At 50.9% G+C, this 26,448-nt stretch overlaps 1 protein-coding gene across 1 annotated transcript in view; it reads right to left on the bottom strand.

The window, feature by feature from the left end:
• Positions 1–26,448, bottom strand: part of EFHD1 (EF-hand domain family member D1) — a 39,310-nt gene that overhangs the window by 6,252 nt on the left and 6,610 nt on the right. The window contains exons 2-3 of the mRNA XM_019923435.2: positions 10,279–10,426; positions 2,980–3,114 (exon numbers count right to left, since the gene is read on the bottom strand). Coding sequence (XP_019778994.1) covers positions 2,980–3,114; positions 10,279–10,426 — 283 coding nt within the window. The remainder of the gene's footprint in view (positions 1–2,979; positions 3,115–10,278; positions 10,427–26,448) is intronic.

A 26,448-nucleotide genomic window follows, 5' to 3' on the forward strand; every position in this document is an offset into this window, starting at 1 on the left:
GGCATGGGTCCTGCCTTGAATTTTTTAAACATCAACCCCTGGCCACACAACTCCAATAACCTCGTGACATTATAATTTCCACCTCCAATCAAGTGGTCATAAATACTGAGAGTTCTAGGGAGTTGGGAATTCATCCTTACCTCCTTCCCAGCCCCTTTGTCATGCTCTTCATCGGACCTGCAATTCTTCTCCAGCCATCTACGGAGGCCTCCCTGAGTCCAGCCTCCCCCGGGGCAAGTCTGTCCCCATCGTGCCCACTGCTGATCACATCAAGGCCCTGCCCTCCAAGCCTGGCTATGCACTGGACCCACCTGCAGAGCCCAGGTAGAGTTGGGTGAGGTCTGGGAAGCTGGTTGGCAGATAATTCTGGTGATCAGCAGTCTGGGGAAGGCCTGGCCCTCAGGGGAGCCCAGAGCCTCCTGTCCAACTGCATCCAGTGTGGACAGAGGCCAACCTCCAGACACTCCCCCCCCACCCCCCCGCCATGCCTTGGAGCCTTTGCTCTTGCTGTTTCCGCCAGGAACGCCTTCCCTTCCCTGATTACAAGGTGAATCCCCATTCATCTCTGAACATCTGTAGCAAATGTCAGCTCCTTTATGGCCTTCTCCCAAACTTGGGCAATAATTCCTTCCATTCGTCATTCATGCAAACATTTCCTGAGAGCCATTATTAGTCAGGCACTGTAATTACAAACATAACACACCTGCCTTTGAATCTGTGGGCGAGGAGGCAGACGTATAAACACAAAAAATTTTATTGTTATTCTTTTCATCTTTTCTCCTTGTTGTAAAAATAATGCACACACATTATAAAACCTTACCAAATTATAGAAAATAAGTTCCTCTGACATCACTATTACTAATACTTTAGTATATAATTATCCAGGTTGTACTTAACTATTTAATGAAATTGGGTTTCAAATATACTGTTTTGCCTAGTTCATTCGGGACATCTGTCCACACATGAATGCAGCTGCATCTCATTCTTTGAGAGCTGCAGTGTGTACAAATGTGTGGGTGTACCACAGGGGACTCAACTACCCGGTAGTGGAAGTTTTGGTTGTTTCCAATTTTCCTCTGTTATAACAATACTGTATGAAAATCCTTGTCTGTACATCTAGGTGCATTTTCATGAGTATCTCTGAAGGATAAAATCCTCGAGGCAGATTTCCAGAGGTGAAGGATAGGAAATGTTAACAGCTGGCCCCAAGCTGCTCTCCAAAGAGTTGGGTCAATTTATACTCTTACCAAGAGCGTCCAAGAATGCCTTGAACAGATAAATTATAATACTGCTTCCATTCATAATAGAGGCACCCGGAAGAGCATGGACAGTCTCAGCCCCGAGAGTCAGGTAAATTTAAGGTGGGTTTGATAGAATGAGTAGAGTTCTCATGGAAGAGGCATGCGGGTGGGACATTCCAGGCAGAGGAAACAGCAGGTATCGAGGCCCCGTTGTGAAAAGACGTGGCAGTACTTGAAGAACTGTGCATAGGGGTGAAGAAGGGTGGAGCTGGGATCACAGCCAGATTATAAAAGGTTGGGAATGCCCAGATAAGACATTCTCAGAGACTCCATACAGACTTGAGCGCTCGGCATATCGAGCTACGGCAGTGTGCTGAAAACAGAGTCCTGTTAACTTTGGGTTTCAACCCCAGGCCCCTGCTCAAGGCATCTCGGGAGATCTGCAAGTGGTGATTCAGTCAATGAATAGAGAGGACTCTTCCCACCATCCCTCCTCTCTACTCATCATTATCAATGCGAGTTTCTCCAGAGCTTGATTTGGTGCCTGGCATTTCTGGAACTGAGTTGAACCAATGTTAAGTCATGAAGGAAGGGCCAAACCACTTTCAAGATTGGATATACGATGCTGGTGTTGAAGGTGCAGTGAGTGGTCTGCCTGTCCCTGAAACTGCCAGGTGACAGCAGTAGGGGATTCAGGCATAAGGAGGCCACCACGATTCACAGTTTACATACTGGCAGAAAGATGATGGACTCTTGTCTCCAAGGCAACATCACAGAGAAGTGAAGAGAGAGTGCTGCTTAGGGGCCTGAGCAGGCTGGGCTGTATCACCAAGGACACTTTGTCTCTGGGCAAACTCCTGGAATAAGCCAAAACTCCACAAGAGGCTGGCTGTCTCCTGCCTGGAGTGGAAGGGCGTCCCAACAGCTCATATCACATACAGAGTGCTCTCGGTGAGCCAGGAGCTTGCTAAACACTTCATACACATGAATGCATTTAATCCTCATGGCAATCCCATTATCAACCCCATTATACAGATGAGGAAACTAAGGCACAGACAGGTGACAGGTAAGGGAGGAGGCAGAATCTGAACCCAGGTAGCCTTATCCACTGCACTCCACTGCTGTGGAGGGGGATTCGGAGGGCTCTCCTGATCGCCCTTTTTGCAGATGTGCCCTGCGGAGAGGAAAACGACAGCACCCAGCAGGGGTGACCGTATGAACTCGTGAATGAATGGAAGCACCCAGAAGGGCTCCAAGACCAGGCACTGGAGATTCCTTCCCAGCTCCCAGCCATTGTCAATGATGCAAATACTTTTTCTGATTCAGGGCAAGCCACCAAGGCACCCTCCTTGGGCCCCATTAGTCACTTGTTTACACACAGGTGTCTAAGATGCAAACATGCAGGTAGCTGTCCAAGTAACTCAACTGTGGTTTGGGGTAAGGAGGAATTCTTTAGGAAAGTCTGGATTCAGAGTCAATCTGGCAGCATTGCACCAGCAGACCTGTTTGAATCTGAAACCAGGATCAAATGCATTTGCCGTCTGGCAGTTTTCCTGTTTTGCTTTTAATTTTCAGACAGCACACAAACGCGCTCTCATTTCCCTACAAGCTCACACGATTCAGCACTTGCTGTTTCACTTGTCCTGAGGGAGTTGATGAGCTGGTCGCTGGCTGGGAGCTCCTGCTGGGCAGGGTGCGCAGAGGGAGGGATTGCCCCGCACAGGAAGGAGGCACCTACCTTGGCTTCAAAGAAGTCCTTGGCACCTTTGACGCCCTCCAGGGCAACATCGATCTCAGAAAGCTTCGCCAGCGCCATCAGCCCACTGTCCTCCTGTAGTTCCCCCGCTGCGGCCTTGTGGAATATGAGCAGGAACTACAGGGGAAGGTTGATTAGGGTCAAAGTCAGCATCACCGAGAGATTCGCAGCACTCCCCTCTGGCCTGAGCTAGGGTCATTATAGCCAAGCCTATTAAAAGGGGTGTATACGTGTCCGTGTGACAAATTATTTTGTCAAAGCGGAAAACATGGGGAATTCCCTGATGGTCCAGAGGTTAAGACTCTGCCCTTCCACTGCGGGGGGCGTGGGTTCGATCCCTGTTCGGGGAGCTGAGATCCCACGTGACCCGTGCCAAAAATTAAAAAAAAGAAAGAAAGAAAGACAGAAACCAAAGCTGCCTATTTTTCCACAAGGATGTAGGGGAATGGGCACCCTTATATCGAGTTGATGGGAGTGTAACTTGAATCAAAATTTTTGGAGGGCACTTTGGAAATATTTACAAAATATAAAATGTTTTCACCCTACCAATCATTAATTCCACTGCTGGGAATCTGTCCTTTAGAACCATTTACACAATAGTTTAAGAAGCATTGTCTGTAAAAGCAAAAAATTGGCAACATCCTAGTTAACAGTCATGAAAGAAAAAATCCAGTAGACCCGTATGTACTATTTTTTAAAACGAAATAATTCAATATTTCGGACAGTTTTGAACCATTTCCATTTTCCATTTGTGTCCCATTTTGGGCATTAGACTATTTACCATTTTTGGTGTTTTCTAAGACATCTTTATAGAACCTTGTTCCAAATACTTTATGTTTCAAATACATTAGCTCTGTCACTTCCCTTTCAATTTTGTTTACAGCAAAATTTTTTCAAAAATTATCAAGCTTTCCTTTTCTCTCACCAATGTTATGCTTAGAAAATTCTTCCTTGCCACCAAGGTTACATAAACAATTGCCTGTGTTCTTGTCTACTGCATTTATGACTTTTTCAAAAGCGTAAATATTTAATCTCAAATTTATTCTGATTTGTCATGTGAAGTTTATCATTAACCTTATTTTCTTCCAAATGGTTAGCTAGTAATCTCCACATCATTTATTGAATAATCCACCCCCTTCCTCCAGATTCAAAATGTGACCTGAATGAATTTGTCTTTAAAGCCAACTTGTACTAAGACTTCTGCAAAATAAATTTTTAAATAAATAAATAGGCCAACCTGAAAGAGCTGTCCCTGCCCCGCCCTGCCCCCACCTGCACGTCCTTCCATCACCCCCAAGGAAGTTTTATGGCTTTTTACTTCTCTTCTTTAAAAAATTTTCATGAATTTGTCTATCAGACATCTTTCCAACTTCCATAATTTATTTTTCCATCTAGAAAGAATAAAAATTGATGTATTCCAATTCATCCCAGAAAGAGGCTCCTCCAGGTTTTCAAGTGCCTAAAATATGTGTGAAACGTCAGTTTTCAGGGGGTTTTTTCATGACCATCTCCTCTAAAGATTGTCTTTCCCAAGAGGAAACAACATTAGCTAAAGCACAGTGAGAGGTAAGACAACTTCAGCACGCTTTTTCCAAACTCCAACTTGTGTCTTTTACTGCCAACGCTCTTAATCCCTAGAGGGAAGCGTGTTTCATTAAGTGAAAGTCTTGGCTTCCACTACCACCACCCCAAAATGCCTTGCCGGCAAGCCCTTCTTTGTAATTCTTGCTTCAGGGGTCCTAACTTCACTGTGGACATCGCCAAATACAAAGCAAGCGGTGAAGCAAGATGTTCCAGGACTTTCAGCTTCACGAAGGCCACCATGGTCCGCTTCACTCTACAGAAACGTCACTTTCACCCACCTGCAGCTTCAAACTCTCTCACTAGAGGCCAGCAGAGACTCAGTTTGCTGCAGACTAACCGAGCCAGAACACTGGCTCCAAAGAAGCCTTGGAAATCAAGCCTACTGAAGGAGGTGAGGCCCCCCCAAGAGTAGGATGGGGGACAAGGGGGCAGGGGGACGGTGGTGGCCAGGCTCTCATGGAAGAGCCTGAAGCAGCCAAGACTTCAGCACTGCAAACGTGAGCCTCGGGCAGAGAGAAGGAGTAAAATACCCATCCATCCCTCAGTACCCTGCCCATCCTTAAAGCACTTAGTTACAGAAGCCACCCCCCTCCCCAATGCTCCATACGGTAAACACAAAACAGATACCCCCTCCATACCAGGGAGGCAGCTTAGGAAAGATGGAACACTGCCCCCAGCCTAGCAGCAGTCCAAGTGACCCGACGGGGAGGGGGTGTCTCTTCATCTCTGAAACTCATTTTTCTCACATCTGCAGCAGAGATGACAATGTTGGTGTTTACAGAAGGACTCAAAGTATTCCTCAAGGGTCCTGGCCACGTGGGCTCACTCTCACTCTGCCAGCTCAGCGGATGACCGCCAGCAGCTCTGTCCTAACTCAGGGGTCCCTCCCAGCCCCAGCCAGTTAAAGAAGAAAAAAAAAAAAATCCAGCTCAACCTGAAAATGTTCAGCCTTCCCTAAAGCACGCCAGACTTTCCCATTTAGTGTATTACAATCCCCAACCCCTGAATGACAATTTCTCCAACTGCCCAGCCTTGTTTGTCTTCCTATTTATAGTCCACAAAGACTGGTATGTTGTAGAGAATTGGAAAGTGTCCTAGCTGTGACTCTGAGCAAAGAGGGGGGAGGGAAGGAGAGGCAGAAAACAAAGAAACAGAGAGAACCAACAAAACTAAAAAGCAGTTGCAGACGCAAGCTGTCAAATGCTTCTGATAAATTTAAGGAAATTTTTTTTAATTGAATTTTTTTAAAGATTTTTTTGATGTGGACCATTTTTAATGTCTTTATTGAATCTGTTAAAATATTGCTTCTGTTTTATGTTTTGGTTTTTTGGGGCCGCAAGTCATGTGGGATCTTAGCTCCCCGACCAGGTATCGAACCTGCACCCCTTGCACTGCAAGGCGAAGTCTTAACCACTGGACCGCCAGGGAAGTCCCAAATTTAAGGAAATTTTAAATTTCATGACTCTGATTGATGATGCAAACACTTCCCCACATTAGTTAGAGCTCTTAGATGGCAAGTGACAGAAACACACTTGTTGGCTTAAGTAAAAAGGAGGTATTCATTATACAGAAAGGATGTCTCAAAAACCCAAGGGTAAAATACAGTGACCTGGAAGAGGACTGGAACAGAGAGAGGCAATGTTCTCAGGATTGGAGGCAACATTCCCTCCTGAGCTCTTGTGTCTGGACCACGTGGGAGAAAATGGCTGCCCCACATTGAGTCACTCTTATGGGAAGAGCCACCTGCACAGCCAACGTGCAGTACTTCAGCCCCAGTTTCAAAATCCCAGATAGGGAATCCAACTGACCTAGTCTAGCCAGAGGTCCATCCATGATCCAATCAACCATGAACAGGCAGGGGTGCAACCCAGCACAGCCAGGGCTGCCAGGGACCCACCCCAGAGAGGGTAAGGTGGGAGGAGAAAACAGGGCCTACAGTTCTCAGTACTAACATGGAATCTAGTAAACCCCTCATCCAGCCTTTGTACAAAACTACCACACATCTGGCCTTGGAGCCATTCGCTTTGAGACAGGTGTAATGGAATTAGTGAGGACTACAAAAAAAGAGGGGAGGATATTAAGTCCTCGCTGTCTTCCTCCAAAGGAGAATGAGGTGGTGAGTGCCTGGAATAGGATTCTAGATGCCTACAGTTATGGACGTAGAACTCCTAACTCTGGTCCATCCTTATGACTTCTTCTACATGTCTGTACACGTACATAAACCATAAATGCAAACAATTATATTTTATTTTTTAAATTAATTTATTTATCTTAATGATTACTTCTTTTTTAAAGTATTTATTTATTTATTTTTGGCTGCGTTGGGCCTTCGTTGCTGCGTGCAACCCTTCTCTAGTTGCAGAGAGCGGAGGCTACTCTTTGTTGTGGTGCACGGGCTTCTTATTGTGGTGGCTTCTCTTGTTGCAGAGCCACAGACTCTAGGCATGTGGGCTTCAGTAGTTGTGGCTCGTGGGTTTTAGAGTGCAGGTTCAGTAGTTGTGGTGCACGGGCTTAGTTGCTCCACGGTATGTGGGATCTTCCCGGACCAGGGCTCGAACCTGTGTCCCCTGCACCGACAGGTGGATTCTTAACCACCGCGCCACCAGGGAAGCCCTAAACAATTATATTTTATATACAGTTTGGAAATCTGCTTTTTTCCCTGCTTTTTACATTGTCAACATGTGTTCTCTGGTCATCAAACACTGTGCTATTGAATACATCATCATTTTTAATGGTTCCATATATGTCATCTTCTAAAATGCCCCTTGTGTGCATATATTATTTTCATAATTGGAAGAGAAATGGTTTAAAAGAAAGATCGATTTCCTTGTATGTTGGGTGAAAGTAGCTTTTATTTAGATATAACTCACTTCAGCTGAGTTAATCCAAAGAAAAAGAAAGGGAATACAAACTCACCAAGCACCTACTAAGTGCCAGGTCATGAGGACACCTGTGATGATGGTGGAGCTGTTGACTATGGTGCCTCGTGGCACATGACCTGGATCTAGCCAATCACAGTACCCTGGATGCAATGACTGGTCCAGGAGGTGGGCATGTATCCCTATTAGGGCCAATCAGAAGCCTTCTCCTGAGACTGGTAGGGACTCTGGGATAAAGAAGCCCTCTATCCCCTGGGACAATGTAGCCTGGAGCTGCCAGCAGCCATCTTGTCGTATGCCAGGGACAACACCTTATTTGGAAAGAAAAGATGAGGTGGACACAGAAAAAACACATTCAAGATACGGCAAGAGGAAGACCCTGGATTACTTGTGACTAAAACACTTCCACTTCTTCATCTCCCAGGTATGTAAGCCAATAGCTGTTTGTTCTTTTCTTATTTAAATTAGCGAGCATTCTCTTTCCCTCACTTGCAGTCAAGAGTTCTAACTGATGGAGGCATAGAAAGAGAACTTGGTTCTCAAAAGAGTCCTGAGCAAAAGCTATTAACAGCCCTATTTTTTTTTTTTTTTTTTTTTTTTGCGGTACACGGGCCTCTCACTGCTGTGGCCTCTCCCGTTGCGGAGCACAGGCTCCGGACACGCAGGCTCAGCGGCCATGGCTCATGGGCCCAGCCGCTCCAGGGCATGTGGGATCTTCCCGGACCGGGGCACGAACCCATGTCCCCTGCATCGGCAGGCGTACTCTCAACCACTGCGCCACCAGGGAAGCCCAACAGCCCTATTTTAAGGACAGAAAAACTGAAGCTGAGAAGTAAAATAACTTGTTCCAGTTATGCAGCTCTGTGTGGAAGATGGAGGTTGGGCTATAAGCCTCTTTTCGTTACACAAACACAGCATCGGCCCACTAGTGGCTTACAACATGTGCAGAAACCAGCAGAGTGAAATACTAAGAGCAGGAGGTTAGACTGTGGAGTATTAATGGCAAATGCATCTATACGTCCAAATCCTGTACCTCTGGGTACAACTCCTAGAGCTGGGACCACAGTGGGGCTCTGAACTGACAAAAGACGGAATGTGAATGTCACTGAAGGCCTGTAGGCAGGTTGAGGACCCACAACAAAACCCTTTGGAGATGTCTAAGCCTCTGATGTCCACCGTCTGGGCGAAATGGCCAAGCCAGCAGCTAACCAAAAGCTAACTGAGCATCTTGGACGCAGAGAGGGGCACATTTGGGTGACTCCTGGGTAAAAGAGGGGGAGGGACTGTGTCTTAGCTCAGTTGCTGACTTGCACCCTCAGTTGCTTTCTAAGCACCCTCAGTTTCTGTTCTCCAGAGGTCACAACTTTGCCATAGAAGTTCTTTCCCCAACCTTGCCTCCAAAGCTTCGCCAAGGCATGATCCTTTACGTTCTACACTCCAGGGGTACCCAGATTGGAAAGAGCCAATGCCCAGCATGATGTATGAACGATACAAAGGAACCAAATGAGAGGCGAGGGAGACAGAGAGGCAGCTGGGAAGTTGAATGTGGTGAATGATGGGGGGAGGCTGTAACCCAGGCCCAGCCCTGAGCTGGGACCTGATTTCAGGCAAGTGTTGACCCTTTTGGTCTTCTAGCTCCTTAGCCTTGAAATGAGAAGTCTGGTACCAGATTATCTTGAGGGCTGTGTCCAGCACAGGTTTTCGTGATCCATCTCCATATGTGCCAGTTTAGGAAAGGAAGAGATGGGAGATTCTGGAGTTGATCTGTGGGCAGTGAGAGGCAAGGCCAGCTGGGGAAGGGACTCATGGCTGCTAGGTCAGCTGCAGAGACTCCTAGCAAGAGCATCCAAAGGCCCTATCTAGCCTGGAAAGATGACCAGTATTCGGCTAAAGTTCTCACTCTCAGAAACCAGAATGCCTGCACTCCACTCTTCCTGGAATAACCAAGGTTAAACACCAGGAGACAAGAACAGTCCTCTCTTCTCTCAACTCCCAAGGGCCCCCGAAGAGACACGACTGAAAATGAGACCACAGCAGCTGGGCTAATATCCAACCCTTTTGATCTATAAAAATCAAATATCTATAAAGTTATTCTAATAACAGGTCACTGACATATCTAAACACCTTTCCGCAAGACTCAAACACACAAAACATGGAATTCCCTTCCTTGTTGAGCTGCATCCTTGCCATGGAAGAAACCCAATGGCCTTGAGATTTATTCCCCAAAATAAAAATGGCTGAGGTTTTCATCCATTGGGGGATCAGGTGACTCCATGTGCTTTTCCAGGAAGATATCTGTACGAACACAATTTCAGGGTTTCAAAGACCAAAAAAACCCATCCTTGGACCTGTTTGGAGGGGAAAGTCCATGGGCACAGAGTAAGACCCTTTGTATAATTTTTTTTTCTTTCTTTCTTTCTTTTTTTTACTATTTTTAAATGCTTGTTATAAAATTAACAGTTTAAATATATATTTTAAGTATAAAATTATAAAACCACCAACACTTTGCACCCACAAACATCCACAATGAATATTTTGGTGAACATCCCTCCAGATTTCTCAGTACTTACCATTTTACCCAAATGAGGTTATCCTACCCACACTGACTTTCAATCTGCTTGCTCAGCATTTTTTCATGCCAGCACTGCGGTTCACTAGATCCTTAAATTTATTTTAAAAAGCAGAACTGTAGGTTAAATATCCAAGCAGCACTCAAGAGAGGCCAAAGCCATTTGCACTCCAGGGAATGGTAAATCTGCGAGTCCTCTCAGGGCCACCCCCCTCCTCCAGGGGCTCAGGGCCAGCAGGACGCAGGTACCTCACGGAAGCTGAGTTTGCCATCAAAGTCCTCGTCCACCTCCTTGATCATGCTCTTCAGGCCCAGGTGGGTCTGGGGGGCCCCCAGCTTCTCCATCATCAGCTTCAGCTCCATCAGGTCAATGAAACCATCCCTTCCGGCATCATACCTGTAGGTCAAAGGCAGGGCGCTGGTGAAGGATGGCCATGGCCAGGACCAAAGGACACTTGTTAATCTACCAAATGTGTAATGCTTTTGGCCTTATTTACTGAAAAATGACTCAAAAGACTCCTGCCTTGCAGTGCCCACCAGGGTCACTGCATTGCAAGGGTCCCCTCTCTCTCTTCCAACACCTCTGGGGCTCTGTGGGATATGACTCAAAGTGGGTCCTGTACTGCAGGAGTGTTTTCATGTCTTTCAACTCCTTAATTAGGCCATAAGTTTCTTGAGGATGAAAAACATGCTCGTCTACCTTGATTTTTCCCAGTTTGGGTCAACGAACATCAACTGAACCTCCAGACGCTAGACGATAGAATAGCTGCTGCAGGGCGCCCCACGCACCCACTCTATTACGTAGAGCAACTGACAGTTCTGGAAGCCTCCCCTTGGTCACCGGCCCCTGGGTCTCTGCCGCCCCCAGTTCCACCAACCCCTCCGCTCGTCCTCTGGTCTCCTGTCCCTGGAAACTGCTTCCCGCCCTGGTGCTGGGCTGTGAGTCAGGCCTGGCCCCAGCACTGCGGTTTCACGCTTTGCCCTCCAGCTCACAATCTAGTCTCCAGGTCTGACCGGTCACACCTGTGTGTCACAGATGAGCGGGGTGGTGGCTCTGCCCTCCTGGCCAAGTTTGGACACAGAGCCAGCACCTCTGCTGGCTGTCCCCCCACCCCCGAGCCACCTGCAGGAAACGATCCCAGCCTCCCCATGGCAGGGGTCCTGGCCCTGCCCTCTACTCCCGAGTGCCTGGTCAGTCCCGTGGAGCCCTCTTCAGCCTTCTGTCCTTCTGCCCCGGTCACTCCACCACCCCCGCCCTTCTCTATACACTCGGGCTATTGTGGAGTTTCCTCACAGACTCGCTGGCTCTTCTCCTGTCAAGTCCATCCCCTTTTCTGCTCCCCAGAGATCACTTGCTGCTCAGGTATGAACATCATGCTTTAAGAAACAAATCCGTTCATAATAGCCCGAAGGCAGAAACAACCCGAGTGTCCACTGACAGATGAACAGATAAACAAAATGAGATCTATCCATACAGTGGGATATGATATATTTACACAATAGAATATTATTCACCATTTAAAAAATGAAATTCTAATACATGCTACAACGTGGATGAACATGTCAACATTATGCTAAGGTTGAAATAGGCCAGACACAAAAGGACAAACGCTGCCTAATTCCACTTATATGAGGTATCTAGAGTTCATAGAGACAGAAGGTAGTTACCAGGGACCAGGGGAAGCGGGGGGTGGAGGGGGTTATTATTTCACGGGTTCGAGTTTCAGTTTGGGATGAGGAAAAGGTCTTGGAGACGGGCGGTGGCGAGGGCTACACAAAAATGTGAACGTACACTGATCTCAACACTTACACGGTTAAGACGGTAAAATGTAAAAATCAAATACATGAACAAACAAACAAAACAGGCTTCCTCACTGTCTATCCCCCCCAGCCCCAGCTCCACAAAAGAAACCACCATTGTTAGGAACCACCGTACCAGCCGCCAAGAAATGTAGCCTGTGGGCAGCCAGAAATCTAACCCTGTGGGCTGGTGGTATTTTGAAGCCCATGTGGTCATGCTGGAGATGAGGCCCAGTACTTCTCAGTGTGCCCTGCTCCAGCCACAGTGGCCGACTCATGCCATTCCTCCCACCCAGAACGTACCTCCACCCACCCTCCTCGGTGGCCTTTTCTGTCCCCTGGAGCTGGGGAACCGCCCCTTCTCCCTCTCATCGCTGGCAGCACCAGTCTGCCCTCTGCCTCAGCAGAGGCCACCTCCTTCAAGCAGGTCTGCGCTCCCGCTGGGCTCCCACTCCCTCCCTGCCTGGAAGGATCACGCTGGGAGATGAGATGCTAAAGGACACAGACAATACCCCTGGAGTCCTGTTGGTGAGCTCTGAGGACGCTGAAGGACAAGACAGGTGCTCCAGTGTGGTTTCCAGGAAGCGGGCAGAGTGTATGAATCACAGATGGACCAGCCCAGGCTCTAGTATCATCAAGGGATGGTACTTAAAGGAATGATTGCCAGGGGCCCCCTAAAAGTGATTAGAGGATTGGCCTCATTTACTTGGTTTTTAACTTCTTTTTATAGGTTTTTTTGGTTTTTTTTGTTTTTGGCCGTGCCGCACAGCATGAGGGATCTTAGTTCCCCGACCAGGGATCGAACCCATGCCCCCTGCAGTAGAAGTGTGGACTGTCAGACAAGTCCCCACTTCTTTTTAAAGTAACAGCTTTATTGAGATATAATTTAAATACCATAAAATTCACTCTTTTAAAATTGCACAACTCAGTGATTTTTGGCATATTTGCAAGGTTGTGCAGCCATCATCGCTATCTAACTCCTCAACATGTTCATCACCCCGAAAAGAAATCCATGCCCTGTAGCAGTCGTTCCTCATGCCCCTCTCCCCGGCCCATAGCAACTACCAGTTTGCTTTCTGTCTCTATGGTTTTGCCTACTCTGGACACTTGATATAAACGGCATCATACGATATGCGACCTCCTGTGTCTGGCTTCTTTCACTCAGCAAGATGTTTTCAAAGTTCACCCAGCTTGTAGCACATGTCAATCAGTACTTTATTCCTCTTATTCATTGCTGAATAATATTCTATTGTATAAATATACCATATTTTGTTTATCCATTCACCTGCTGATAGATGTTTGTGTTGTTTCCACTTACGGCTGTGATGAATAATGCTGCTATGAATACTCAGATACAAGTTTTTATGTGGACATTTGTTTTCATTCCCCTTGGGCATATAACCAAGAGTGGAATTGCTAGGTCATATGCTCATTGGCTTTTGAAACAGGGTTGTCAAGCTGGTCCAGCAGAAAACTGTGATGACTGACCTATTATCTCTACCGAATCAGCAAGCCCCCTCTATTAGGCTTCTGGGGGAACGACAGGCAGGGGTAGAGGCCCATACAATTCAGCGGCTTGCCTGTTAGGTGTCGGGCCACCTAGGAAGAGTGCTGACTATCAAATTTGCTGGTGACACAAAGCTGGGACAGAATCTAGTCCCAAAGGATCTCAGCAAGCTGGTGACGGCCAGGACTGGGCTCTGTGTGTGGGCATGACGGAGACGGGTATTCGCCAAGCACAAGGAAGACCTTTCTAGCAAAAACAGCTAACACAAGACCTGAGGTGAGAAGAGCTCTTACAAACAGGCCGGAGGGACGTCTCTGTTACAGGGAGTCCTAGTCAAAGTAAACAGGCTTCTTTAGTGTGGAACTTTCCAGAGCCTTCCATATGGTCACGTGTCCGAAACTTACCGGAGGGAAACAGCACCCAGACTCATCAGACCACACAATCCTCTGTGTTCAGGGATTTTCCACTGGAGGAGGCACGTCTAAGCAATCGAGTGTTCCAAGGAAAACACTTTGGGAAGCGCTCCTCAGGCAATTCTACCTCAGGAAGGCAGCCCGTCGTTAAACGGCCCCTATGTTCCCCTCCAGGCCGAGATTGTGAATGAATGTCCTCTGCCTGCTGCTCAGTGCACAGCGCATGCTCCTGCGAAGTCTGCAGAGGAGACTGAAGCCACGAAGGGGGATGAATTTAAGATGTGGATCTTTCGAGCAAACGCAGAGGTTCGGGGTCTGAACGCAGAGAAGAAAGGAAGGAAAGTGAAGGGAGGACAAGAGCAGCTGAAAAGCTCAGGGGTAAAGAGAGGGGAGGGGGCCCCAGGAACAGGAGGTGAATTGGGGCAAGATAAGGAAAGGTCAGGGAACAAGGCAGGAATTCGTCCTCACCCAGCAGGGGCAGGAACACAGCTAGCTCAGCCTCCGCAGCACAACCGGCAGTCGAGATGGGGCCATGGCAGAGAGGGGCTCGGAGACCTTATCCCTGGCATTTCTCTGGGGTTCTAACTGAGAAGAGTCAAGAAGGGTTGGAAAACCTCTTTTAGGCCCTCAAGCCGGAAACATTCTCCAGGCCTAAGAAAGAGGACAAATATGTGAGAAAGGGCCTTGGCAAAGTCTGGGTGACAGGTTAAAGGAATTCCAATTTCTTTCCATAGGCAGGAAATTTTGGTTTGACCACTTTGGTGAGTAATGTGCCTGGGAGCAAAAGCACACCACCTCGGTGGGCAAATCCCAGACAGAAGAAAGGGTCGGGGGACTTCCATGGTGGCACAGCGGTTAAGAATCCGCCTGCCAACGCAGGGGACACGGGTTTGAGCCCTGGTCCAGGAAGATCCCACATGCCGTGGAGCAACTAAGCCCGTGCACCCCAACTACTGAGCCTGCGCTCTAGAGCCTGCGAGCCACAACTACTGAGCCCACGAGCCACAACTACTGAAGCCCGTGTGCCTAGAGCTCATGCTCCACAACAAGAGAAGCCACCGCAATAAGGCCACGCACTGCAACCAAGAGTAGCCCCTGGGCTTCCCTGGTGGCGCAGTGGTTAAGAATCCGCCTGCCGATGCAGGGGACATGGGTTCGAGCCCTGGTCCGGGAAGATCCCACGTGCCGCGGAGCAGCTAAGCCCGTGTGCCACAGCTGCTGAGTCTGCGCTTTAGAGCCCACGAGCCACAACTACTGAGTCTGTGTGCCGCAACTGCTCAGGCCCGTGCAGCTAGAGCCCGTGCTCCGCAACAGGAGAGGCCACCGCAATGAGAAGCCTGCGCACGGCAAGGAAGAGTAGCCCCTGCTTGCCGCAACTAGAGAAAATCCACGCGCAGCAGCAAAGACCCAACACAGCCAATCAATCAATCAATCAATAAATTTATTAAAAAAAAAAAGAGTAGCCCCCGCTCTCCTCAACTAGAGAAAGCCCGCTCGCAGCAACGAAGACCCAACGCAGCCAAAAATAAATAAATAAATTTTAAAAAGAAAAAAAAGAAAGAAAGGGCCAGGCATCCTGCCGGGAGCACCAGTTTGGCACAGGAATAAAGCCAGTGTGTGGACTGAGAGGGGATGTCTCCAAGGCAAGAGGGGCAGGAAAGAAAGGGGTCACTCAGCCACTGCCTCGACTCCCAGGGACTCAGCAAAGACTGCGTCCCTTTGTTCCTGCCCGAAGCACCAGCCAAGCCCATAGTTAAGTCCTGGGAGGACCATAAATTGACCACATTAGTGGTGTCCTCGCCCCTCCCCACGGAACTGGGATTTGTAATCCAGAAGTGCATCTTTCCCTCTTTAAAGTGACCATCTCCGAGGGTTGGTCCACAGCCACTTCCTTCAGGGCCTGCATATGCCAGACAGGCAGGAAAAACCTCCCAGGTCCCCCTCATCAACTTACTGTTTCATCTGCTCCTCTCAAAGCATCCGACTACCATATGCGTTCCGCGCACACGATGGGATTCAAAGCCCCTAATAACTACAACTAGCCTGCTTTGCAGTTCACAGCACATCGTCTCATACACTAACCCTTTCATCTTTATGACAGTCCTATGAAGAATTCATAATGGCCGCCTGTTTACTGTTTATTGAGTGCTCACTAAGTGCCCGGCGCTGTGCTGAAGCACCTGAGTTAGTTCAGCAGTGCTGTGAGGTGGTCACGAGTCACCCCATGTGACAGGTCGTGAAAGCTGAGGGGTGCAGTGAAGCCAATTGCTGTGGATCAGAACTAACCTGGGGCTTTCAGGCGGGTGCCTGGCTTCACGTGGGAACAGGCGAGGCAGGAATGACCATGAACTAAGCTTATACCATGTGCCCCTTAACTCAGTGGGGAGCCAGGGGATGGATAGAGTGCACACACTATGTCCCAACAAACAGACCGCTAGTCAACTGTGCGATTCACACATTTTACAATTTATATCTGATGACTTTGGCAGAAGTAATAGGAGTCACGTTGCTGAGTCCCATACGTGTGTAGATTCTGATTCTGGTCTCGGAGTGCGGTATCGCCAGCTGCCCACATACGCAAAATTATTCATTTTTGCCCGAGAGAATACCGATGTCTCACAAACATTTGAAGAAACAGTCTCACCAACACAGCCCTTCAAATAGATTTGATCGGCTTTAACCCTCCAACACTCCTTTAAGGAACGTCACACTGTCAGGCTGACGAAGAAACCAAGCCCACCTAGGTCAACCAACCAACCGAAGGTCACTAGGCCCAGCGAGGTTAGCCCCGGTTATCGCCACTTGATGCCCACAGCCCACGGCCCGACCGCAGGGCTGGGCAACACTGCCACCAGATGTAGGTTTGATAGCAGGTCAGTCCTTACAGGATGCCAACGTGGCCCCTCCAGTGACAGTTGACAGAGACAAGCCAGCCAAAGCTAAGGCAGAGAGGCGTCCTGGGGAAGCAAGGTGTTAAATGGATAAAGACCCTTCTGAAAGCTGTGGGACAACTTCAGCAATGCATTCCACCGTGGGTGCGCTTGAAGGAAGCCGGAGGTGAGGACCCCTCGCAGAGGCCCCCAAGGCTGGACTGGGCGCAAAGCACTCACCCTCAACCTGCTCAGAGCCCCTCTCCTCAAGTAACTGCTGTGTGAGGACCCCCTGAGACAAGGCCATCTGCAAACAGGTGACCTTACACCAAACTTCTGGGCCCGTGGGAGAGATGAATGCAGGCGGATTTGTTTTCCTCATTCTGGAAACCTGCTTTGCTTCCAGTCCCTCCACAAAAATTCCATCACATTCCTTGCAGTTGGGAATCCAGCCCCATGGAAAGGGAGCAACACCTAGAAGAACCTGCCCAGGTCGGGCCCACCTGCACTGCTCAGCTGGCAGAGCCACCCACACCCAGGGGAGTCGGGGAGGGAGCCCCAGACCTAGGCTCATCTGGGGCTCTCCTTCTCCCTACAAAGCCGGCCTAAGCTGCATCACTCTCCCCCTGTTTCAAACCATCAAAATATTTCCTCTCCCCGCCTCCCAGTACTTTATATCTTTCAAATGCTTGCAGGCTCACTGGGGCTCCCTTAAGCCCCTGGCTCCTCCCTCTACCAACATCTTAGCTCCCTGTACCAGTTTTTTTTCTATAATTTAAATTTTAACCAAGATTTTTCTTATTAAAGGCAGTTCAGGATATTAAAAAAACAAAAAACAAGAAACCGCACTCATAACTCCGAGACCCCGCATCCTTGTTTGTTTCCTGGGGCTTCTTTCTAGCCCTCCTCTGAATTGGTGAGCTTTTCCCATGTTTTTGCTTTAAAATGTCCTCATTCCCTTCATCCTCCTAATCTCCAGGATCTGTTAGGGGGAGATTCCAGTTCCATCGGCACTGCACGTGGCCCCGCAGACACAGGCCTGGGTGCAAAGCCAGCCCTGCCATTCATTTGGGAGAGACGGGCTGCCGAGCCCACTGCAGGCTGACTCTAACTGAGCTGCCTGTGCCTTGCAGAGCTGTAGACGGGCCAACAGGAGATAACACGCCAGCACCGGCCCCCGGCACCCAGTAAGCAAGCAATGGGAGGGAGCTATATTTAAAAGTAGGACCTGTCTGCAGCTGTGAAGAGGAAGCAGACAACTTCCAGGGCTGCTGCTCTGATGAGCTGCCCACGCCCACTGGCCTCAAACAGCCTCTACCATCTTTAGCATTCTGGGGGAAACCCGAATCCACAGGCTGCTGCGACCCCTTCGGCTGAATTTCCAGGAAGCCCTTGATGAGTGACTCTCATCGCCCCGCCTGTCCTGTATGAGAGCATCACATCTGTCCTCCAAGGGCTCACTTGAAAAGGCTTCCCAACTCAACTGATTGGGGTCATCACTGGTCAGGGGAATGGGGTGGATTGAGGCAGGATGGGCTGAGATCCCTGAACACTGGGCCCACCACCCTGAGTGTCTATGACCTGGGAAAGCCCGTGGCCTGGCCAGAGGGGCCCAGGTGACCCTAAATCCTCACCCCACCGAAGGCCTGCCAGTAAGGAGACAGCAGCAAGGGCTCAGGGGCTGGTTTCCAATGTCCGCCCCGTGCTGGTCCGTGAATGGCTTGCTCTCTCAGCTCCACTGTGCAGAGCCCCTGGGTTTTCTTGGTTTTCACCTGCCCAGAATAATCCTGCTATCAAGGAAGAAAGAAGCAGGGCAGGCTTTGTCTGCCTGAAACTCAGCCATCAGAAACTCCCCAGGGGGTACGGGGGTTCTCAGGAGGATTGCCCCAGAAAATGCCTTACTCTTAGTGCTGGGGGGAACCGCCTGCACCCCAGAGACCCAGAACATGGGAACACACCGGCTTGTCTCCAGAAAGGTCTTGTATGGGAAACATGCACTGCCTTTTCAGACAGGCTGGCTCTGGCAGCCACTCAAAGTGTGGTCCCCAGACCAGCAGCATCACGGTCATCCAGGATTATTCGAAAGGCAGAATTTCAGGTCCCCTCCCAGACCTGCTGAATCAGAACCTGCATTTTCACAAGATGCCCTGTGTGGCCCAGGCTCTTTCAAGTAGGAGAAGGGCACTGTGCCAGACTGTCCCCAGAGCAGGCAGCCCTTCCTGGGGCTTTCCTGCTTCTCCCGTGGGTGACCCTGGCTGTGCCCATCCAGATGAGCCTCAGGGCCCCCGAGCCCATAGGACTGCCGTTCCTCCGCGCTTCGCTGCCTGCCCCTTCTCTGAGGTCCTGGTTTCCCCTCTTTTGTGTAGGTCCCCCTTAGCTGTCCAATTATCTGCCCTTTCTTTCCTCTCTCTCTCCCTCCCTCTCTCCCTCCCTTTCTCCCTCTCTTTCTCCCTCCCTCCCCTCCTCCCTCCCTCCCTCCCTTCCTTCTGATTTGCTGCAGACTGAGAAACCACATCTCCAAGTGTGTTACAACTACATGCAAAGTAAAAGAAAGCAGGGTGCGAGGAAGGGGGACCCTGAGGAATTAAGTACAAAAGCTTTTGAGCCCAGAGTCTGATTTCCAATCAGGCTGCTCCCAGCCGCCTTTGTGGGATGAACGCCTGGCTCTTCGAGTCACCTGGCTCACATCTACCTGGGGCCTCTCCAGAGCAGAAGAAAAGCACAAAGACCAGTCCCAGCGGGGAGGCAGATGTACAGACAGTTGAGCTGTGATAAGGCCGGAGCATGGGCAGAGCTGGCTCTAACAGGAGTGAGTGTGCAGAGCCGTGGGAGGGAGTCCCTGTCACCAGTGCAGTCCAGAGGTGCCGGGATGTCCCAGAAGGGGGGAGGGGGCCAGCTCCCACAAGGCATTCTGGGAGAGCTGTGTCTTCTTACGGGTAAGAGGGGCAACCCTCAAAGAGTGTGAAGCAGAGGGCTTCCCTGGTGGCGCAGTGGTTGAGAGTCCGCCTGCCGATGCAGGGGACACGGGTTCGTGCCCCAGTCCGGGAAGATCCCACATGCCGCGGAGCGGCTGGGCCCGCGAGCCATGGCCGCTGAGCCTGCGCGTCCGGAGCCTGTGCTCCGCAACGGGAGAGGCCACAACAGTGAGAGGCCCACGTACCGCAAAAACAAAAACAAAAACAAACAAACAAACAAAAAGAGTGTGAAGCAGAGAAGTGACATCAGATGGCTGTCTCAGAAAGACCCCTCGGCTTGATGTGCAGGATGGATTTAGGGGGGCAGTAGCGGGGGAGAGTGGAGTGAGCAGTGGGGAGCATGCAGCAGTCCTCACTGTGGAGAGATGCAGGGAGAGAGAAGGTGAGCTGGGAGTGGCCCTGGGGGCAGGTGAGCGCCAGCTTCACCTGTCCTGTGCACAGCCAGTGCTGCGGGGACTCACTCCTGGGAAATATCCTTCTTTTTCTGGTAAGAGGCCAACATCTTTACAGGCTGCAGGAGACCAGTTGGGTGTCCCCAACCACAACCTCCAATAGTTCTGTACATGGCGTCTGGAAGTTCATAAAGAAAGGGAAGGCGGCAGGGCAGAGCTGAGGGGCCATCCCCACCCCTATAGAGCACCCACTGTGTGCTCAGGGCCCCGCAAGACAGCAGAGGGGATGCAGAGTCAGGCAGCTGCTACCCAGGCTTTTGAGACGAGCAGGGAAATCCTCTTTGTCCCAAATGCCTGCAGTGGGAGTGCACTGCACCTGCCAGGGACTCCCACGCGGATTCAGAAGGAGAGAGAGCAGACGGTGCACCAAGCTCCCCCAGCCTCGCGCTCTCAGACTGGCTGCCGTAGCCCAGTAGTGGAAAAGACCTCAGATCGGGAGGTTTCAGCTCCACGCAAACTCTCCCACTGATGCCAGCAACCCAATGTGGAAACAAAGCAAGCCAGGCCCCGTGACCGCCCTCCAAAGGAACGTGCCAGTGGCAACCAGTTACTAGGCCGGGAGTGCTAAGGGCTTCAGCCACACTGAGGGCACAGATGCCAAGAGCCCACGAGTGACCAGGTAGAGAGGGACAAGCCTTGGAAAGCTTCTGCCCTGGCAAATGCAGCAGGGAACAATTCGGTCTACTGGAGCCTTGCTGGGCTCCTCCTGAGGAAGGTGGAGGGCAGCAGGGGCTGGCAGTGAGCTCCTGGGGTCAGACTGCCCTGGTTCAAGGCCCCGGTGACATCCTGTGCTGTGTGTCCTTGGGCGAGTTACTCTCTGGGCTTTGTCCAGGTGCTGCCAAGATGACAGGAAGATAGATAAACTCTCAGCTTATCCTTAAGCGCACGGGTAAGGGTTCACTTTTTTAGTTTTGGCTCATTAAGAGAAGGACCCTAATCCTGGGGTCTCCCCTTGGTCCTTTTGAAGTCGGGGCACCTTTGCTGGGTTTGGATAAGTACAGGCGGCTGGGGACTCACTTGGGAACAGGGGATGGAGCAAGTGGATCTGGGAATTTAGAGTTACCGGCTATCCATCCAGGAAGGAGGGGGAGAAGGGCATCCCAGGGGACGCCCGCCCTGAGCACACCCTGATGGAGGCGATGGGGAGGCCATAGGGCTCTTGTGATCAGGGGTGTCGAAATGAGCAAGGGTGGTTCTTTGCTGTGGTAATGGGGTGTCTCCCCTTGGCTCCCAACACCTCCTATAAAAGGCCTGATGGGCTGGGAAACTGGGCCAGAGGTGCCTCTGGAAATCTAGTTTGCCTGGGAATCCCCAGGAGCCCTGTGGATCTCGGGGGACGGGTGCCCCCAAACAACCCGGGGTTTCCACCCCCAGACCCAGTCAGGCCTGGTGCAGCCCCGGTAGTGACCCACTCTCCCTCGACTCCCAAGCCCAGGAGCCAGGGAGGGAAATGGCCAGGGGGAGGCCCTGAGGGAGGGGGAGGTCAGGGCCTACAGGCCCAGTGGAAGTGGACTGTCGGGGGGACTCAGCCGTCCCTCCACATAGAAAGGAAAAGCACCTGGGCTGCCAGCCTCTGGGTCTTCAGAGCCTCCGCCCACAGCTTCCCTGCCGGTGGCCCCTTTCCAGTGTCCTTCCTCTGGGCTGGTACCACCTTAAATCCAGCAGCCCTGCTAGGGGCCTGGACCTGCAGCTCCCTCAGTGGAAAGAACCTGGGGCTGGAACTGGAGTGACCTAATTAAGGCTGTGACTGCACACCAAGTGGTCACGCGATCTTGGGGACAACCTGAGAAGGTGGTCACTTTCCTTTTTCCGCATCTCACTTACAGGCATGTGCCCTGTGTCACGCGGTTGGTGGCACTGCCGGAGGGGACTGCACAACCCCACCGAAGGCTCCTATTCCTGACAGCCCTGGGAGCTGGGAAGCTCCACTGGGGCCGTAATTAGGGACTCAGGGCAGCTCCAGAAGCAAAGCTCAGGCCCCTCTACAGAGGTCAAGGATCCCCTGCCCTGCCTGTGGTCCTGGGTCCAGCTCTGGGGACTGAAGGAAGAAAGAAGTCAGCCACACTCAACCTTAAAGAGCGGACCCTGCTTTCCCAGGACAAACACCTGGGAGGAGGGGGAGGGGAACCTCCTAAGAATCAACAATAATGGACAGACTGGAAATTGGGGGTTATGGGAGAGAGACTGTGGAGCGCCAACAGCCCAGCGAGAATGGGGTCGGGCTGGGGCAGCCAGCGAGAGAGAAGAATGCAGTAGCCAGCTGTGACCGGCCTTGAAGGTCAGCGTGAAGAGTCTGAACTTCGTCCCACGGTCCCCATCAGTAAAATGAGGGATGATGAAAGCACCATCTCACAGTGCTTACGATGTGTAAATGCCAAGAACGGTGCCTGCACACAGTAGGTGCTCTATACGCAGTGGCTCTTAGCAGTGGCTGTGCTCAATAAAGTTGGCCCTTGTAGGAAAGGGTGGGGGGAGTATGAACCATTTAGGGAGGGGACAGAGACCCTGTCACTGAGGCCAAGATGGACAGAGCTGCACAGGATCAGGGGCCAGCACCTCTCCAAGGCTGAGACAGAGCTCACCATGTCCCTGAGGGCGCAGAGCTGAGCCTGTCAGCAGCCAGATCTTGTTGGTAGAGGGTTGATGGCCAGGGACCATGGTCCCAGGCACAGTGTTCAGTGAGAATTGCCAGGTGGGGCTGGGGGGCCCCGGGAGTTGCCTAATCCCAAGGCTAGGATCAACTACAGCCCTGGGGTCCCTTGCCATTCTGACCAGGAAGGGGCAGCAGGGCCGGCCTTAGGCATGTGACAGTTTATAAGTCCTGAACGACATCCTTCTACTTCCTGCAAACCTGATCTGAGCTGGCAGAGTGCTAAGGACATAGTGTCAGCCAGAGGCAGCCTTGTGTGGAGACAGACCACGCAGTCCTCGCCTCCAAAATCAAAGAATTTACCTTCATTCAGCAACACGGGGGGCAGCTAGGCGGAGACTGAAAGAAAATAAAACCAGGCCTGGACACCCCCCAACACACACACCTACCCACCCACGACTTGTGCAAAGGCCTCCACACTGAGAGAAGGGCCATTAGCAGCAGAACATCAGGCAGGCACTGAAAGGAACGAGAGCCATCAGTGCAGGTGACGTGCACCAAAGATGGCGCTGGCCACATGCACTCCCGCCTCTCCACCTGGAGACCCTTCTAAAAGGAGAGGAAATCAGAGGCACTTGACTTATGATGATAAAGGGAATAAGGGAGTTTGGAAGGGGGGCTAGGGAGAAGGGGGAGGGTCCAAAGACTTGAGATGAAGGACACCTGCTTTAGCCACGGGGCTCAAGGAGGCAGACATCCAAGGCCAAGGTCTCTGTGCAACCAAGTTAGTTTTCGTTTTCCTTTACATCTGGAGGGCTTTTGTTCTTTGTTTTTTGTTTTTGGCCTCACCACGCAGCTTGTGGGATCTTAGTTCCCAGACCAAGGATCAAACCCGTGCCCTCTGCAGTGGAAGCACAGAGTCCTAACCGCTGGACCGCCAGGGAAGTCCCTAAGCCCTTCCTGACCACAGCCCGGCTCAAACACACCTTGGACCAACTCTCAGAGGAAGTAACACCAAGGCAGCCCTTCCAGGGTGCAGAGTGTCACCCAGGGATCCCAGCTGCAGGGCACCAGCTGCCCGGCCCTCTTAGGTGGCAGGAGAAGCAGATACATATGTTCCTCCTACTTAAGCAATAATCTTCCAGAAGCAACTCTGGGGTCTTAGAGCTCTGGGATCCCTCTGCCATCCACTTCTGCTTCTGCCTCTTCTTCCGCTGGGGGCTCCAGGTCTGCCCCAGCCAGTGAAACCACAGGCCACTGACAGGGAGAAAGGCCGAGAAGTGAGGAAAGGGGTGAGCAAGACCACCGACGACTCACAGGGCTCAGGATTCAGAAGATTCCAAAGCAGTTGCCTGGAACAGGGGCCGGCAAACTATAGCCTGCGGGCAGATTCTGCTCACCAGGTCTTATCCGGACACAGACACGCCAGTTAGTTTAGGTCCCTTGACGTATCGTCTGCAGCTACTTTCGGTCACAGCGGCAGAGTTGAGCAGTGGCAACAGAGAACCTAGGGCCCACAGGGCCAAAATAGATTTACTACCTGGCCCTTTACGGACCAAGCTGGCCCAACCCTGGCCCAGAAGGAACTTTGACCGTCGTACAGCCTGACCCCCAGCCTTCCAAGAGCCTCCCAACCCTTCCTTGCTGCAAAACTCTCACTCCACGAAGACAGACCACACCTTCCAATGGAACTCCAGAGAAAGGGGCTTACCACCTTTGAGACCATTCTTTTTATTTTTCAACAACTCCAACCATGAGAAAGTTCTTTCTTCTCTACGCTGAACCAAGGCCGTGGCTTCCTTTCACTGAACCCTCATTACCCACCTTCTGCCCCCTGAGGTCGAGCAGATCCCCACCAGACTTCAAACTCTCAGCCCCCATCCTCTGGCTCCAGGAGCCTCGGCCCCAAGGCCTTTGATCCTTCGAGGGCCTGAACCCCTTCCCAGTCCTGGCTGGCTGCTCCTCCCTGGCTTTGTCCAGAAAGACCACGACCCCCTGCCCTGAATGCAGCATCTTCACGGTGTCTGCTAGGCTACCCGGGGTTTCTTATACATGGGTGGTGGATGGCTTTTCCAGGATTTGCATCCTTCCCTGTCAAGCAGCATCATGTTAAATCCAGCCCATTGTTCAGAGTCCATAGAGCTTCTCGAGGGCAGAAACCCCTCCAGATCAATCTGTATAATACCAGCACCTGGCATGTGCTTCACCGAATGAATGAAAAAACTGATGAATGAACAGCTCACAGACAGCAGGTGAGAAAGAGGCTCATCCTTCTCATCATCATGGAATCCCAGGAGCAGACATTAGCGAATGTGCACACCGCGCTGGCCACGGGAGCCCAGGGGCGGGAGCCCCGGGAAAGGGGTCACAGAAGGTCCGTGAGGCCTCGGAACCAAAGAAGGATTCAGTGCGGGACTTGGGTCTGCGTCTTGGCAGGCCACTGGGCACAGGTAGAGTTTCATCCTGCAGGATGGCACAGTCCACGCTCCAACAACTCAGATATCCCTGTATGTAGGCCTTCCAAGGACCATCTAGCATTTAGGACCAGGGGAGCCCTTCAATCACCAACACTGAAGGGACACAGAAGCAGGGGGAGGCTGCAGAGTGTGAGCCTGCAGGAGTGCACCTGATACACAGATATTCATGAAGCAGGAAGCTAATAATAGCAAGCTGTGTAAAACCTAGCGTGTGTGCTGGGATCCTACATGGAGTATCTCTTTCCCCAAGTCACGGACAGGCCTGGCGGCCACTAGCTCCAGAGCCTGAGACCTGATTCATTCGATACATCCTTAGAGATCACTGGTTCAGCCACGCCATGAAACCACACACGATGTAGCCCGTGTCCACCAAGCCCCCCAAAGTCAACGGAAGATGGTATTTCTATTTACTAGTTAGTCTGGGGGGTGGGGAGGTATCACAGGGCTAAGAGTATAAATCAAGTTAGAGTCCCCTGGACCTTAACGCTTTGAAACTAGGCACTTAACTAATTTTGCAAGAGAGAAAGGACTTTTTTTTTTTTTTTTGCGTTATGTAAGATTTTAATAAGTCACTCGAATTCTCACAAAATGTGATGCTCTGTAATAAGGAGGGTGGAGGAGGCTTCCCAGAGGAAGGAGGTAAGGAGCAAGGAATGAGGAGAAAGGAAACTCTCTGCCAAGATAAAACTGCCAGAAACAGTGGCACCTGCTTCCAGCCACCCCGACATCACACTCTGGGCAAAGAAAACCAGTGCTTAAACCTCTCTAAGAAATAGTTCCCAGTTACAGCGTCTTTCTGCTGGAGACCAAGGCCCCAAATAGAAGCCGGCCTGGGTTCTGGCTGACTGCCCGCCAGGAATTCAGACAAGCCCTGGGTTCTCCTGCCCCACCTTCAAGCAGAACAGTCAAAGGTGCAAACTCCAGTGCAGGTGAGGGAATTTCAACTCTAAGGTGGGTCACCGTGCACTAAAGACACAATCAGGAGAGTCAGAAGCCCCCGCCTTTCTCTAAGGGGGAAAAAAAATCACTGAACTAACTTCCAGTTACTTCCATCCACCTTTCCCTGTGTATAAGGCAATTCACTCAAAAGATACAGATACAGATCCACCTCCCCAGTAAACCTCCTTAACGGGGCTCCCTTCACCCCTTTGGCAAATTCCCAGCCCTCCAAGTCCACACCCCTTCCTCCCTCCCTCAGAGAAAAGTCTAGGGAGGAGAAAAAGAAACTGGGGGTGGGGGAGATGAGAAATGAAGAGTTCCAGGGCAGCCCTGCCTTTTCGGGGTTCAGCAGTGATGGGGAGTCAAGTCCTGGCAGGGCATCCATGATGTCATCAT

The sequence above is a fragment of the Tursiops truncatus genome, chromosome 7, assembly GCF_011762595.2.
Source record: "Tursiops truncatus isolate mTurTru1 chromosome 7, mTurTru1.mat.Y, whole genome shotgun sequence".
NCBI lineage: Eukaryota > Metazoa > Chordata > Mammalia > Artiodactyla > Delphinidae > Tursiops > Tursiops truncatus.